Here is a 15,802-nt window from a genome sequence, read left to right on the forward strand (position 1 = left end):
CAGTACTCAGGGAGGCCGAGGTCAGTGGATCACCTGAGGCCAGGAGTTCAAGACCAGCCTGGCCAACATGGTGAAACCCCATCTCTACTAATAATACAAAAATTAGGCCGGGCCTCGTGGCTCACACCTGAAATCCCAGCACTTTGGGAGGCGGAGGCGGGCAGATCACGAGGTCAGGAGTTCGAGACCAGCCTGGCCAACATGGTGAAACTCCATCTCTACTAAAAATACAAAAATTCACTGGGTGTGGTGGCTGAGGCAGGAGAATCGCTTGATGGTGGAGGTTGCAGTGGGCCGAGATCACGCCACTGCACTCCAGCCTGGGTGAAAGAACGAAACTCCGTCTCAAAAAAAAAAAAAAAAAAAAATCAGCCAGGTGTGGTAGCAGGTGCCTGTAATCCCAGCTACTTGGGAGGCTGAAGCAGGAGAATCGTTTTAACTCGGGAGGCAGAGGTTGCAGTGAGCCAAGGTCATGCTGTTGCATTCCAGCCTGGGCAACAAGAGCAAAACTCATTCCATCACAAAAAAAAAAAAAAAAAAAAATCTAGAGATGGGAGAATCATATGGCTGGCATAAAAAGGTCAAGTCAAAGATATGTAAGATTAAGGCTTTATGATGCTTTAGTTCTAGTAAAACAGATTGGGTACTTGTTTTGGTGTGAAATTGCCAATATAAGTATAGTACTGTACATATTAGTTGTTTAGCTTTAGATAAGTCTTTTAATCTCTTTAAACTCCAGTTTCCTCATCTATAAAATAAAGAGAATATCTACTTTGCAAACTTGTTGTGAGAGTGAAAAGTAATGCATATAAAGTCCCTGTACAGAGCAATAACTATTTTTTGAACTAAAAATGATAATACTGATATTCACCATTTATTAGCATCCCTATGTGCCAGATACTGTAAACAATTAAAAGATATCATTCTGGGCCAGGCGCGGTGGCTCAAGCCTGTAATCCCAGCACTTTGGGAGGCCGAGACGGGCGGATCACGAGGTCAGGAGATCGAGACCAGTCTGGCTAACACGGTGAAACCCCGTCTCTACCCAAAAAATACAAAAAACTAGCCAGGCGAGGTGGCGGGCGCCTGTAGTCCCAGCTACTCGGGAGGCTGAGGCAGGAGAATGGCGTAGACCCGGGAGGCGGAGCTTGCAGTGAGCTGAGATCCGGCCACTGCACTCCAGCCTGGGCGACAGAGCAAGACTCCGTCTCAAAAAAAAAAAAAAAAAAAAAAGATATCATTCTGGTTCCCAGAGTACAATATGAGACAGACAAGAAAAAAGAAAAAAAAAAATGGAGATCTGCATAATATAAGATGCAGTGGGACAAAATGGGAAGAAATACCTAAATCAGCCTGGGGAAACCAGGAAGAAATGATAGAGGTGGTGATGCTTGAGCTATGAACTAAAGGTTGAGTAGTAGTTTGTCAGATAGTAGAGGGGAAGGGACAGGGCAGGGAGGGGCCATTGCAAGAAATTCCATGCAGAGTGATTATGGTATTTCATTATCACTGAACTTTAAACTGTGTGTGTGGCCGGGTACGGTGGCTCATGCCTATAATCCTAGCACTTTGGGAGGCCAAGGTGAGCAGATCACTTGAGGTCAGGAGTTCGAAACCAGCCTGGCCAACATGGTGAAACCCCATCTCTATTAAAAATACAAAAAATTAGCCAGGTGTGGTTGCCGGTGTCTGTAATTCCAGCTACTTGGGAGGCTGAGGCAGGAGAATTGCTTGAACCCGGGAGGCGGAGGTTGCAGTGAGGTGGTATCAGGCTACTGCACTCCAGCCTGGGCGACAGAGAGAGACTCCATCTCAAAAGAAAAAAAAAGTGTGTGTAAAACAGACAGCCTTTGTAGGAGATGAGGTGAAGCAAGTAGGCAGGAGTTAGATCCTGAGTTACCTTAGGCCATGCCAAGGAGTTTTTATTTTATTCCATATAGATGAGAGTCATTGAAGAATTTTGAACTGATATACCTATGATATCATGAGTTTTTTGTTTGTTTGTTTGTTTGTTTTAGAAAGATTATTCTGTCAGTCATAAGTGAAGGGACTGGGGACATTGGGACTGGAGGCAAAGAGATCAGTTTGAAAGCTATTGCAATATTTGAAGAGATTGATAAATGCTTGAACCAGCACAGTGGCAGTACAGATGGAGGGAGATGACTACAGTAAAATCATCAGGACTTGTTGATTGACATGATATAGGAAGTGAGGGACAGGGATGAGTCAAGGTTGATCCCCCTAGATTCTGACTAAGGCAGCTGGGTGGATGACAGTGCCGTTCACAGAGACAGTGAATTCTGACATATACACCTAATAGATCAGGCTGGTTTACACCTCCATCATTCCCATGGGAGAAGGTATAAAGGGGTGTGTGTGTGTGTGTGTGTGTGTGTGTGTGTGTAAAAGAACACAGAAAGCCAGATTCCTCTCTTTGACACCAGAATATTGGTTCCCATCATAGTCAAAAGGATATTCCTGAAGATTGAGGCTTGGAAAAATATTGGGGAAGGATAAGAACTCCAGTTGTTGCTGCTTTTTTTGGCAGCCAGTGTAACCTAGGTAAGGACTTCATTGAATTAAGAAATTTCATGTCCAGATCGGATGGATTTTTCTCTTTCTCTGTGCTCTGGTGTGTTTCCCACTCAGATTGCAGGTTGCACGTACCTACAGTGTGAAGTGTGCTGTTTCTGTGCTTGTGCAAGGGAGTAGCTAGGTTGCTGGGAGGTCTGGATGAGGGTGGGGGTGGGGTGAGATCAAGTCTCCAGTTCCAAGAGGTCTGGGGCTAAGTGGAAAGCTTGCTCTTTTGAAATGGTCTTTGTTGGTAATTAACAACATATCCAGAATACCTTGGTGTCAAATAAAGGGAATTTGTAGGCACAATGCTGTTGGTAGCTGATGTCAATCATTCAAGGAAGCTATTAAATCTGTGAACATTAACATTCTGCCAGGTAAAGAGATCTGGTCCTTAGCACCTCCCAGACACATTGATTCTTTACTGTTTTGAAACATCTCCCTCTCCTGGCTTCCTCCACCCAGCTTCCATACTGTCCTTGAAATCAATGAATGGTAATTTAGTGTATCTAGTGTATCACTAGCAAATGTCTGAATAAGAGAGGTTTGGTTTCAGCTGTGCCTCCTGTTACAATGAAAACGTGTACTGCATAAATTTAATTGGCTACATTAATGTGTAAGCCTTTTCTGCAAAGAGATGGATCTGTTTCTGAATATTCTGCAGAAGGGCAGAGTTTTGAGTATATGGCAGTGGTTCTAATTAGCAGTTGCTCTAATACAATCAGACTGAGACGGAAGCTACTCATTTAGAATACTGGTTGATGACAACACTGGCTTGAACAAAGTGACCACTCTCCAATGGCTACTCTCCCTCTCACTGGGCCGCAGGTTGCTAGGGCTCAGGCTGTGGCTGTTTTCCCCGCCGAAAAGGGGCGGGGTCAGTTGATGTGTTAGGAAAAAAAGAAAAACCATATATGTTGTCTGCCTCCCCACAGAGGTAACAACCCGTGGAAAAACATGCCGTTGAGCGGGAGGAAGGCGAAAAGATAGGCTGGGTTTTTTGGGGGGTGGGGGAGCGAGGAGGATAGGGTGGGCTTTTTCCCCTTCAATGCTGCGACGCATTAACCCTGCTGCTGTTGGGACGTTCTCTGTTCAGCCTATTGGCTGAGCCCGGGAGCCGCTGTCTGCCAATCGGGTGGTGAAAGGCAGACAAATCTACCCCGCCACCAGCAAAAACGGCGCGTAACCCTTGCGGCGCCGGCCGAGCCGCGCCAGAGCTGGCGCGGGGAAAGCGAGATAGGTGTCTCCAGCTGCTGTGGCTGTTTGGGGCGGGTCGGCTTCATCCGCGTCTCAAGAGCAAGTAGAGAATTAGCGGGCGGCAGCAATGCTCCGCAAGGTGAGAAGCTGGACAGAAATCTGGCGGTGGGCTACCCTTTTGTTCCTCTTTTACCACCTGGGTTACGTTTGTGGGCAGATCCGCTACCCGGTCCCAGAGGAGTCACAGGAAGGGACTTTTGTAGGGAATGTCGCCCAAGATTTCCTGCTGGATACGGACAGTCTGTCAGCTCGCAGGCTGCAGGTCGCTGGAGAGGTGAACCAAAGACACTTCCGTGTGGATTTGGACAGCGGAGCCCTGCTCATCAAAAACCCAATCGACCGAGAGGCACTGTGTGGGCTCAGTGCCAGCTGCATCGTGCCCCTGGAGTTTGTCACCGAAGGTCCTTTGGAAATGTACCGAGCAGAGGTAGAGATCGTAGATGTGAATGATCACGCCCCCCGTTTTCCGCGGCAGCAGCTGGACTTGGAAATTGGGGAGGCAGCTCCTCCAGGACAGCGTTTCCCGTTGGAAAAGGCTCAGGATGCAGATGTGGGGAGCAATTCGATTAGCAGCTATAGGCTGAGCTCCAATGAACACTTTGCGCTGGATGTGAAGAAGCGCAGCGACGGCAGCCTGGTCCCAGAGCTGCTCCTGGAGAAGCCTTTGGATCGAGAGAAGCAATCGGACTACCGCCTGGTGCTGACTGCTGTAGATGGAGGGAACCCGCCGAGATCTGGCACCGCAGAGCTCCGGGTATCCGTGTTGGACGTAAACGACAACGCCCCAGCCTTCCAGCAATCCAGCTACAGGATTAGTGTGTTGGAGAGCGCACCAGCGGGCATGGTGCTCATCCAGCTCAATGCCTCCGACCCGGACCTGGGTCCCAGTGGTAACGTCACCTTTTATTTCAGTGGTCATACCCCTGATCGTGTAAGAAACCTCTTTAGCCTGCACCCCACTACTGGAAAGCTTACTCTTTTGGGGCCCCTAGACTTTGAGAGTGAGAATTACTATGAATTTGATGTGCGGGCTCGCGATGGGGGTTCTCCAGCCATGGAGCAACATTGCAGCCTTCGAGTGGATCTGCTGGATGTAAATGACAATGCCCCTTACATCACAGTGACCTCAGAGCTTGGAACCCTCCCTGAGAGTGCAGAACCTGGCACTGTGGTGGCACTTATCAGTGTGCAGGATCCAGACTCAGGGTCAAATGGAGATGTGAGCCTCCGCATTCCTGACCACTTGCCATTTGCCCTCAAGTCTGCCTTCAGGAACCAGTTCTCCCTGGTGACTGCTGGACCCTTAGATAGAGAGGCCAAATCTAGCTATGACATCATGGTCACTGCTTCTGATGCTGGGAACCCTCCTCTCAGTACCCACAGAACTATTTTTCTCAATATTTCAGATGTGAATGATAATCCACCCTCTTTCTTTCAGAGGTCACATGAGGTGTTTGTTCCTGAGAACAATCGCCCAGGGGACCTGCTTTGCTCCCTTGCAGCCTCTGACCCAGACTCTGGCTTGAATGCGCTTATCTCCTACTCACTCCTGGAGCCCAGGAATCGAGATGTGTCAGCTTCCTCCTTCATCTCTCTGAACCCCCAGACAGGAGCTGTTCATGCTACTCGATCCTTTGACTATGAGCAAACCCAGACACTGCAGTTTGAGGTGCAGGCCCGGGATCGGGGCAATCCACCCCTTAGCAGCACTGTGACAGTTCGTCTATTTGTGCTGGACCTCAATGACAATGCCCCAGCTGTGCTCCGTCCTCGGGCCCGGCCTGGTTCCTTATGTCCCCAAGCACTGCCTCCATCAGTTGGTGCTGGCCACCTAATCACAAAGGTGACTGCTGTGGACCTGGATTCAGGTTACAATGCTTGGGTTTCCTATCAGCTCCTGGAGGCCCCAGACCCCAGCCTGTTTGCAGTCTCTCGATATGCTGGGGAGGTGCGGACGGCTGTTCCCATCCCAGCTGACCTCCCACCACAGAAGCTGGTCATTGTGGTAAAGGATAGTGGTAGTCCACCACTCTCTACCTCTGTTACTCTCTTAGTGTCCTTAGAGGAAGACACACATCCAGTTGTCCCAGATCTTCGAGAATCTTCAGCTCCAAGGGAAGGAGAATCTCGTCTAACTCTCTACTTGGCTGTGTCCCTAGTGGCGATTTGCTTTGTCTCCTTTGGCTCATTCGTGGCACTACTCTCTAAGTGCCTTCGTGGGGCAGCCTGCGGAGTGACCTGCTTTCCTGCGGGCACCTGTGCTTGTCTCACCAGATCTCGAAGGAGGGAGGGGCTTCCCCCTTCCAATGGGATCCTCCGAATCCAGCTAGGGTCAGATGACCCTATCAAGTTTGTTGATGTGGGAGGCCACTCTCACGGCTGTACACCCTTGGCTTCTGCACCCACTCGGAGTGATAGCTTCATGATGGTGAAGTCACCCAGTGCACCTATGGCAGGGGAACCTGTTCGCCCAAGCTGCCCACCCTCTGATCTTCTCTATGGGCTAGAGGTGAGACCTTTGCAGGCTCAACCAATGCTTGAGAGTTATTCTGATCCAGGCATGTGGCTAGGCCATGTCCTAAAGAGTACTGGCCTCTCAGTAAGAGCCCATAGTGATGTCACCATTTTTGTGAGAGGTAACTATGTGGTAGACGCTGTGCTTTGTAACTGTTTTATGAATTAACTAGAGTTGTCACAATTTAGCACTGGGGGTGGGTCATGCCTATATCTGAGTCAGAAATGAAAGTAATTGGTGATCAAGAGCCAGGCTGTTGTGGGAGCATGCTGATGGAATGTGGGAGCACAGAAGGCTACAGGGCACAGGGTACAGTGCACCAGGCAGTCACTTGGACAAAGGTGGCTGTTTTCTCTACTCTTCCTGAAAGAGGGGATCAGATTCTGAAGTACCTTAACTCTAGGTTACCATTTCCCAAGGGATTGAGGGGAAATAAAATCTTTGTCTCACAGTATCTAGTACACTGTGAAGGGACCTCTCTATCTGAAACATAGCATACAGCAGAAAGAGGAGAGAACTAAAGGAATAGAGAGGCACACATCAGAGTGGTTGGTAGCACAGATCTTTTGGTCTGGATCTTAGGACTCGGATAAAGTCCCTACTGGGGATTTGAACTAGATGCAGTAAATTGGAAGGTTGGGGCGGGCTGGTCATCACCTTTGGAAAAAAGCAGTAAGTGAAATCACTTATGACAGAAAACTGGTTTATAGTTGGCTGATTCATAGAAACAGCCACCCTGTGTATCTTTAAGTTGAGTTCTCCTGAATTTGGTGAAACCATGAAACCTAGAGGCCATCCATGCTTGGCCTCTGACCACTGTCCTGGGTGACCTGATTCAGCCCCAGAAATGTTCCCCTACCCAAAAACTGTAACACTCATTCCACATTTGGGGTCTGGGGTGTCAGAAAAGCTAAGTCCCATGTCAGCTGACATTGAGATTTCCTCAAAGCATTGCTGGAGAGTCAGGGCAAGACTTTACAAGGTTCTTACTAATCTTTTCTCTCACCTTAGCAGCATTCAGCAGGATGGGGGAGGGAGGGAGAATACATGGGCTTTGCCTCTCCCAGAAGGACAAGATTTTGCTCGTTCAAGCAAAGTGGTGGAAGCTTCTGAAGTCATGCAGGAAGTTGCTGGGACAGAACGCTGAGGAGTTTTGTATCACTTTGTCTTCCCTGTTGAGCACCATCTGAGCTGTCAAACTTTGCTGCCAAGGGGGCTGAATCAACCTGCAGCACGAAATGAGTGGGGAGGTAGGAAGCTTCTGTGACACAGATTTGCAGCGTGTGTTCCCAAGGTTTCCAGGCTTGAGGAGACTTCATAATTGGTTGAGAACACATAGACTTTTTGGCCAATCAGACTCAGAGTTGAGGTGGGAGATCTGCTCTTCCAGCCCGCCTCTCCTCCTCCAGCTCCCCAGCTCCACTCAAATTCAGCTCCCCTCCCCACCGCCCACCCCCGCCACCCGGTGACTAAGAAGAACTGCTGCAGGCAGGCAAAGCTCTGAGCAGTTATTAAGAGGCTAGAAGGAGACATAAGAGACTTCAGCTGCTGCATTCCAAGCCCTGGGTCTACCTTGGAGACAGGACAGCACAGACTTACTCTCCACGAAGGGACTTCTGGGTCATGGGGCACAAGACACCCCCACAGCTCGCTGGGAAATGGCAAGTGCTGTGCATGTTGTCCTTGTGCTGCTGGGGCTGGGTGTCTGGGCAGCTTCGTTACTCAGTGGTGGAGGAATCTGAGCCGGGGACGCTGGTGGGGAATGTTGCTCAGGATCTGGGCTTAAAGATGACAGATCTGTTGAGCCGGCGGCTGCAGTTGGGCTCTGAGGAGAATGGGCGCTATTTTTCCCTGAGCTTGATGAGTGGTGCCCTGGCAGTGAATCAGAAGATTGACCGAGAAAGCCTATGTGGAGCCAGCACCAGCTGCCTGCTGCCAGTGCAGGTGGTGACTGAACACCCCCTGGAGCTAATCCGTGTAGAGGTAGAGATCCTGGATCTCAATGACAACTCTCCTAGCTTTGCTACCCATGAGCGAGAGATGCGCATCTCAGAATCAGCAGCACCTGGGGCACGATTCCCATTGGACAGTGCCCAGGATCCGGATGTGGGCACCAATACCGTGAGCTTTTACACTCTAAGCCCCAACAGCCACTTCTCTCTGAATGTGAAGACCCTAAAAGATGGGAAACCATTCCCAGAGCTGGTGCTAGAGCAGCAGCTGGATCGTGAAGCCCAGACAAGACATCAGCTGGTGCTTACTGCTGTGGATGGGGGGACCCCAGCCCGCTCAGGGACCACCCTTATCTCTGTCATCGTGCTGGACATCAATGATAACGCTCCAACCTTCCAATCCTCAGTTCTACGTGTGGGAATCCCAGAGAATGCACCCATTGGTACTCTGCTGCTCCGCCTCAATGCCACTGATCCAGACGAGGGCACCAACGGCCAACTAGACTATTCTTTTGGAGACCACACATCTGAGGCAGTGAGGAACCTCTTTGGCCTAGACCCTAGCAGTGGGGCAATCCATGTATTGGGTCCCATAGACTTTGAGGAGTCAAGTTTCTATGAAATTCATGCAAGAGCCCGTGACCAGGGACAGCCTGCCATGGAGGGCCACTGTGTGATTCAAGTGGATGTGGGGGATGTCAATGATAATGCTCCAGAAGTGCTATTGGCCTCTTTGGCCAACCCTGTCCTAGAGAGCACACCAGTAGGCACAGTAGTGGGGTTGTTTAATGTGCGAGACCGAGACTCAGGTAGAAATGGTGAAGTGAGCCTTGATATCTCTCCGGACCTGCCATTTCAGATTAAGCCTTCTGAGAACCACTACTCGCTACTAACCAGCCAGCCTTTGGACCGGGAGGCCACATCCCACTATACCATCGAGCTGCTGGCCAGCGATGCTGGTTCACCTCCCCTGCACAAACATCTCACCATCAGGCTCAACATTTCAGATGTTAATGACAATGCACCCCACTTCAACCAGCAGCTTTACACTGCTTACATCCTAGAAAACCGGCCTCCAGGCTCCCTTCTCTGCACTGTGGCTGCCTCAGATCCAGACACTGGGGATAATGCCCGCCTCACCTACTCCATTGTAGGAAATCAGATTCAGGGAGCCCCAGCCTCCTCTTTCGTGTATGTCAACCCAGAGGATGGACGGGTGTTTGCCCAGCGTACCTTTGACTATGAATTGCTACAGATGCTGCAGATTGTGGTGGGGGTTCGAGACTCCGGCTCTCCCCCATTGCATGCCAACACATCTCTGCATGTGTTCGTCCTGGATGAGAATGATAATGCCCCAGCTGTGCTGCACCCACGGCCAGGCTGGGAACACTCAGCCCCCCAGCGTCTCCCTCGCTCTGCTCCTCCTGGCTCCTTGGTCACCAAGGTGACAGCTGTGGATGCTGATGCAGGCCACAATGCGTGGCTCTCCTACTCACTGTTGCCACAGTCCACAGCCCCAGGACTCTTCCTCGTGTCTACACACACTGGTGAGGTGCGCACAGCCCGGGCCTTACTGGAGGATGACTCTGACACCCAGCAGGTGGTGGTCCTGGTGAGGGACAATGGTGACCCTTCACTCTCCTCCACAGCCACAGTGCTGCTGGTTCTGGAGGATGAGGACCCTGAGGAAATGCCCAAATCCAGTGACTTTCTCAAACACCCTCCTGAGCGTTCAGACCTTACGCTTTACCTCATTGTGGCTCTAGCGACCGTCAGTCTCTTATCCCTAGTCACCTTCACCTTTCTGTCAGCTAAGTGCCTTCAGGGGAACGCAGACAGGGACGGGGGTGGAGGGCAGTGCTGCAGGCGCCAGGACTCACCCTCCCGGGACTTCTATAAGCAGTCCAGCCCCAACCTGCAAGTGAGCTCGGACGGCACGCTCAAGTACATGGAGGTGACGCTGCGGCCCACAGACTCGCAGAGCCACTGCTACAGGACGTGCTTTTCACCGGCCTCGGACGGCAGTGACTTCACTTTTCTAAGACCCCTCAGCGTTCAGCAGCCCACAGCTCTGGCGCTGGAGCCTGACGCCATCCGGTCCCGCTCTAATACACTGCGGGAGCGGAGCCAGGTGAGGGGCTCGGCGCCGCCCCGGGCGACCCCTGGGGGCGGCACTAGAGAAGCCGCCCGTCCTCATAAGGGACTGAACTGGCATCCACTCCTCTCCGGGCGGCTTGGCCGCTGGCTGCGCTCCACCCGATTCTCGGGATCATTGGACCGTTTGCGCGGAACCAGAGGAGTGGCCGATTAAGGGATGGGGCTTCGAGCACCGGGGGTGGTGGCGACTGTGATCGAGGGGAGGTGGGACCGACCCCCACCCCACACTCAGAAAAGGCGGGGGCCCCCGTCGAGCTTCCGGTGAATTTCGGGCGATTTCTGCGGGTGTCGGGGGTCCCGGGAGGAGGCAGTCACAGATCCACCCATGCAGCCAGCCTCCTAGGCGCCGGCTCCCGCACGCTTCGCCGGTCTTGAGGTTTCCTCTTCGATTTCTCCCCAACCCCCAGCATCTGTGACTTCGCTGTTACCCTCCCTATTCCCGCATCACCCAACCGCATCCGTCTGCAGGACTTAGGTGTGCGCGCGGGGCTCATGCGTATCCTCCCTGCAGGCCACCCCCGCGGCCCACGCACGGTGCACGGGCTCGCCACGCCCCGCCAACACATGCGCGGACGCACGCACACACCCCTTACACTTGCGCTTACACGAATACCAGCTTTCACTGCCACTCGCTCGCGGCCAGGTTCACAGGCCTGTCCCGGCCCACTCGCAGTTCTCCCTCTGAGACCGTTCCCTCCGCCTGGCTCAGGGGTATTCGTAGCAGATTGTGCGCGCCTTAGTGAGGGTCCCAGATCGCGGCCGCCCAGGACCAGGCGAGGACTCCGGAGCCTCCTCTCACCTCTCCCACCTGGGCCCCGGGCTGGGCTGGGTCGTCTGGGGGCGGCCTGAGCTAGGCGCGGGGCCAGGAGTGCTGGAGCGACTCCGCGCTCAAAGTGTCAGGCGGGCGGGACTCTACGACCCTTGGGCCAGAGGTCCGGATGGTCCCGGGGCTCCGTCTCAAGGGTGGCGACCTCTCAACCCAGAAGCCTCCAGCGGGCGGACAGGCAGAGCTGCCCAGTGGCCCGAGGCGCAGGGCTCGGCCTTGGGCGAGTGAGTGAGCCTCTATAGGACAGCAGGCCTGGGACTCCAGTGGCAAGAGCGGCCCCGTCCTCCCGCAGGAAGTGGAAGCCTGGAGCGCCCTGGCTCTCAACGCCCAGAGATACAGGCTTTTGGCGCCGTCGTGATCACAATGTGTCCAGAGATCTAGGGTCAGAGATTTGGAGGTGACCAAGCTATCTGAGACTGTAACAAGTCCTCTCTCCTCTGGCAGATGGAAAGCTGTAGGCTCTGCCGGATGCCAGGGTGCCCTTATGTGTGAGGAAACTACAGTAGTAAAAAACACAAGTTTCCCCAACTCTAGGAGCTTTTATTCAAAATATATCTATGCCTAACTCTGCCCCTAGGGAATCAGAACTGTAGTTTGAAACACCCCCAGGTGATTTTGATAACTGATTGAGAGAAACTTACTATGTAACTCTTTTGAGCATCTCATCTCATTCTCTCTTCCCACCATTGCTGTTGGCTAGGTACTAACATGCCTCTGTTATAACAGCTTCAAAAAGGTCAACTGACTTGCTCAAGTTCACAGAGCAAGTAAGAGAGATTCTAACCCCTATCTAACTCCAGAATTTGTGTTTTTAATTTCTTGGCACTTGGAACTTTAAAAGCTTGAGGACAGGAGAGGGGAGTTGGCTCTGCTGGGATTTTGCTTCTGCTGGGATGGGGCAAGGGTGGGGTTCCTACCTTTTAGGACCTTACCTGTGGGGAAAGTCTTCTGCGGCTCCTTATTTCTGAGCAGTTCCCACAGCGCAAACTTGGCCAGTTATCCTTACGTAGGTTGAGTTTCCCCTAGCTCCCTTTCCTCCTACCACAATTCTTGCATTTCCATGTAGATTCTGCTGTGTCTAAGAATACAGTGGCTGAGGGCTGGCTATCCTTGTGCCCTTCTCCATGGCAGCCCTAGAATGGTGCTGGTGACTCCCGATGTACCTGGAATGCTAGGTTTCTGGGTTCTGCTCATATCACTGCTACCTGTGGGCCTTAGAGTGAGCCGCTGGCAGTTCTGGAGCTTCCTTCTCCCTGGAGTAATCTGAGATACTCACACTCTGCACTTCTGGGAGCAAGTATGAGTATTAATTACCAGCCCACCCCAGAACCAGTGAGGAGATGGCTCTAGGAGTGCTCCATGAGATTGTGTGATGGGATAACACATCCTCTGGAAAGACCAGAAGGGACTGAGGAATGAAGTGGCTGGCCAGAGCCCCACACCTTCAGCTATGTGAGAGATGGCTACAAATCAGCCCCTTGGGAGCCCTGGAGACTTAGTTGGCCCTGCTTGGAGGTTATGGGAACTGGATCCCTCCCCCCTGCATCCCTTCCATTTTTCTCCGTCTCAGACAGAGCAGCCTTGTTCTCTTCTCCTTAGTCACAGACCATTGTCTGGCACAGAGTTCCAGGGGTGAGAAGTGTCCCGGGACTTGGATGCTATGCAAATGCCCAATCTGGCATGACTCCCAAATTAATAATGTCTTTAGCTGTGGGAAGAGATCCTTGCGAGCCAAGGACCCGGAGAAGGTGTCCCTGTGAATGTGTCACTGCACAACCTGGCACCAAAAGGGTTACCAGGAGCAGCAGCCATCTTGCTGCAGAGGATGCTTTGTTCGCAGCTGAGGAGTTGAATAAACTCATTCTAGGGCTGCTGGAATTATCATTGAAAAGCCTCCTCTGCCACTTTAGGGGGATTTCTCTGCACCTCTTCCCCCAGTTCCACAGAAGATGCCTTCAGTCCTTGAATTTTGGCTCAGGAGTTCTGACTCTGGGGGCTGGGAGGAAGGGGCCATTTCTTTAGGAAAGGAGTCTGAGCTTGCTCACTGTGGATCAGATGAAATGTGATTTATCTCTTGGTTTCTGGTACCTCAGACCTCTGAGACCTGAGGTGTATTTTGTCTTTGGAGATGAGTCCACCCCTGCCCCCTCTTAGCCCGTTTTGTTCTCTGTGCCCGCTCCCCTCCTTCTCTCCTGGCCCATCCCTAGGGGCTCGGGTGACATTCTAATTTCTCACAGGTACTCAGCCCCTCTCCCTCTGTTTTCTCCACAGCAAGCCCCGCCCAACACGGACTGGCGTTTCTCTCAGGCCCAGAGACCCGGCACGAGCGGGTAGGTGACTGATTCTCCAGCCCACCCTCTTCTCTGCGGCATTTTCTCAGGGATGATATGGGAGGAGATGGGGGAGGGCTCAGCATTTGCTACAAATGGCTTCTCCCTCAGTTTGAGATCCCAGGGAGGTCTTGGTGTGTGGGGGGCTGGCACACAGACCCCAGAAGGAAGAGGCGACTGCCCTGACTGTTCAGGAAGCTCAATTCACATGCTTGCTCCTTCCCTCCTCCCCACGACCGGCACCTTTTCCTATCCCCTGAGGGCACTGTGGAACCAAAGGTGGTCTTAAGCTGGTCTCTGGGTGAAAGTGAGGCTTTCTATGCCCATGTACTGCCTAACTCCCTCCTCTGAGTTGAGCTGGGCTCCATTCTGACCTGGGGCTCAGGCAGAAAAACATTTGACCGGAGGAGGCCGTCTGCAGTCAGCACCTCCTCCAGAGCCTCCAGAGCCAAGGCTGATTGGAGCCTGGGGAGAGTGGAGGCAGCACAGCTGGAGGTGGGACTGAGGAAGGACTGGGTGGGGCATGGAGCAGGCCTCCCTCATTTGGCTGCTCCTCCCACTGTCCTCTGCCCCTACTTGTCCTGCCCTCTCTGTCTGTGGGGTCTCTGTGTCTCTGCCCCTTTTTCTTGAGTTTCTGTCTTTGCCACTTTCTCTTACCTCTGGGTCCTTCCCTCAGTCTCTATCTCGCTTTGCAATCTCTGCCTCTCCCTCTCTTCTCCCTGTCTGTCTTAGCTTCGGTCTTGATTTCTGCACCTCAGCTTCAGTCCCTTTCATTTGTCTACTTGCATTGATCTGTGCCGCCCACTGTGCCTGCCATGGCATAAGTGCTCAATTAATGTGGAGTGAGTGACTACACAGGACTCTTCGTCTCTTTCTCCTTCTCTATCTCTGCCTCCCTGTCCTTTTCCTGGACCTCTTTTCTGTTTCTCCTTTCACCATTTCTTAGCGCCTTGTGTTCTTCTATCCCCAGCCTCTATGTTTCTCTGTCTGTCACTATTTCTGCTTTCCTGTCTGTTCTCAGCCTCACTGCATCTCTTTCTTTGCCTCTGTCTCTGTATATCTCTCTGTGCCTGTTGTCTTTTTCTGCCTCTTTCTCTGTTACTCTTTATCTCTCTTTTTCTTTTATTTCATCTTTTTCTCTGAGCCTCTGTCTCTTCTCTCATTTTTTTGTGCTTGTGGGCAAGCCAGCACACACAACCCCCCACCCACCACGCACCACCCACCACCACCCCGCTCTCTTCCTTCCCTTCCCCTCACACACTGAGCCTTTGATCACAGCTCTCCACCATACCCCCTCCCATCCAAGCAGCCCCAGCTGCTTATTTCAATCTGGTATGAATTCCTGCTGAGACAGGAACCCCCTGCGGGCTGAAGGGGAGGGAAAATTCAGCAGAAAGACCTTCAGTTGGTCTGAGCAGAGTGGGATAGGCTGTGGGCCAGGCCTCCCAGTTAGAAGTCAGGAGCCTGGAGGAGTCTCAGAGCCCAGGGAGAGAAGCAGGAGCTTGGGCCACCTTACCCTATCTCCTCAATGGTTGAGTACTTGCTGTCCACATTTGCCAAGTTGCTACAGATGCTGAGCTTCCAAGAATCCCCTCTCCCCATCCTACAACCAACCATACTCTTGTTGCCACAAGGACCCAGGAGCCCTTGGTGTATGGCAGAGATTCCAGCTCCTGGGCATCCATAGTCCTGCCACCCGTTTTAGGAACACAAAGCGTTTCTTAGAAGCCCCTTAAAAAGCAGCAGATCAAAAGGCTTGGGCTTTTTGCCCTTGGGCTGCCCTTGCCCTTCCTTTGACCCCAGCCATTGTCCTTCTCCCAGCTGGCCTTGCCAACCTTCTCATAAGTTATCCATTAAGCCATTAATGTATTCATTCATTCATTTATTCAACAAATATTTATCGAGCATCTACTATGAGCAGGGCCCTGTGTTAAACATTGGGCTATAAGAGTAAACAAGTAGGCCGGGCGTGGTGGCTCATGCCTGTAATCCCAGCACTTTGGGAGGCCAAGGCGGGTGGATCACGAGGTCAGGAGATCGAGACCATTCTAGCTAACACGGTGAAACCCTGTCTCTACAAAAATTCAAAAAATTAGCCGGGCGTGGTGGCGGGTGCCTGTAGTCCCAGCTACTCAGGAGGCTGAGGCAGGAGAATGGCGTGAACCTGGGAGGTGGAGCTTGCAGTGAGCTT

At 52.1% G+C, this 15,802-nt stretch overlaps 1 protein-coding gene across 22 annotated transcripts in view; it reads left to right on the plus strand.

The window, feature by feature from the left end:
• Positions 1 to 15,802, plus strand: part of LOC101006303 (protocadherin gamma-C4) — a 166,744-nt gene that overhangs the window by 135,140 nt on the left and 15,802 nt on the right. For 16 of the 22 annotated variants that reach the window (XM_021939774.2, XM_021939776.2, XM_021939787.2 and 13 more), the window contains one exon: positions 13,553 to 13,611. In XM_021939774.2, the coding sequence (XP_021795466.1) occupies positions 13,553 to 13,611 (59 nt within the window). The other 6 variants (XR_002522782.2, XM_021939777.2, XM_021939794.2 and 3 more) reach the window with 6 other exon arrangements.

Source organism: Papio anubis, chromosome 5, assembly GCF_008728515.1.
Source record: "Papio anubis isolate 15944 chromosome 5, Panubis1.0, whole genome shotgun sequence".
NCBI classification, from domain to species: domain Eukaryota; kingdom Metazoa; phylum Chordata; class Mammalia; order Primates; family Cercopithecidae; genus Papio; species Papio anubis.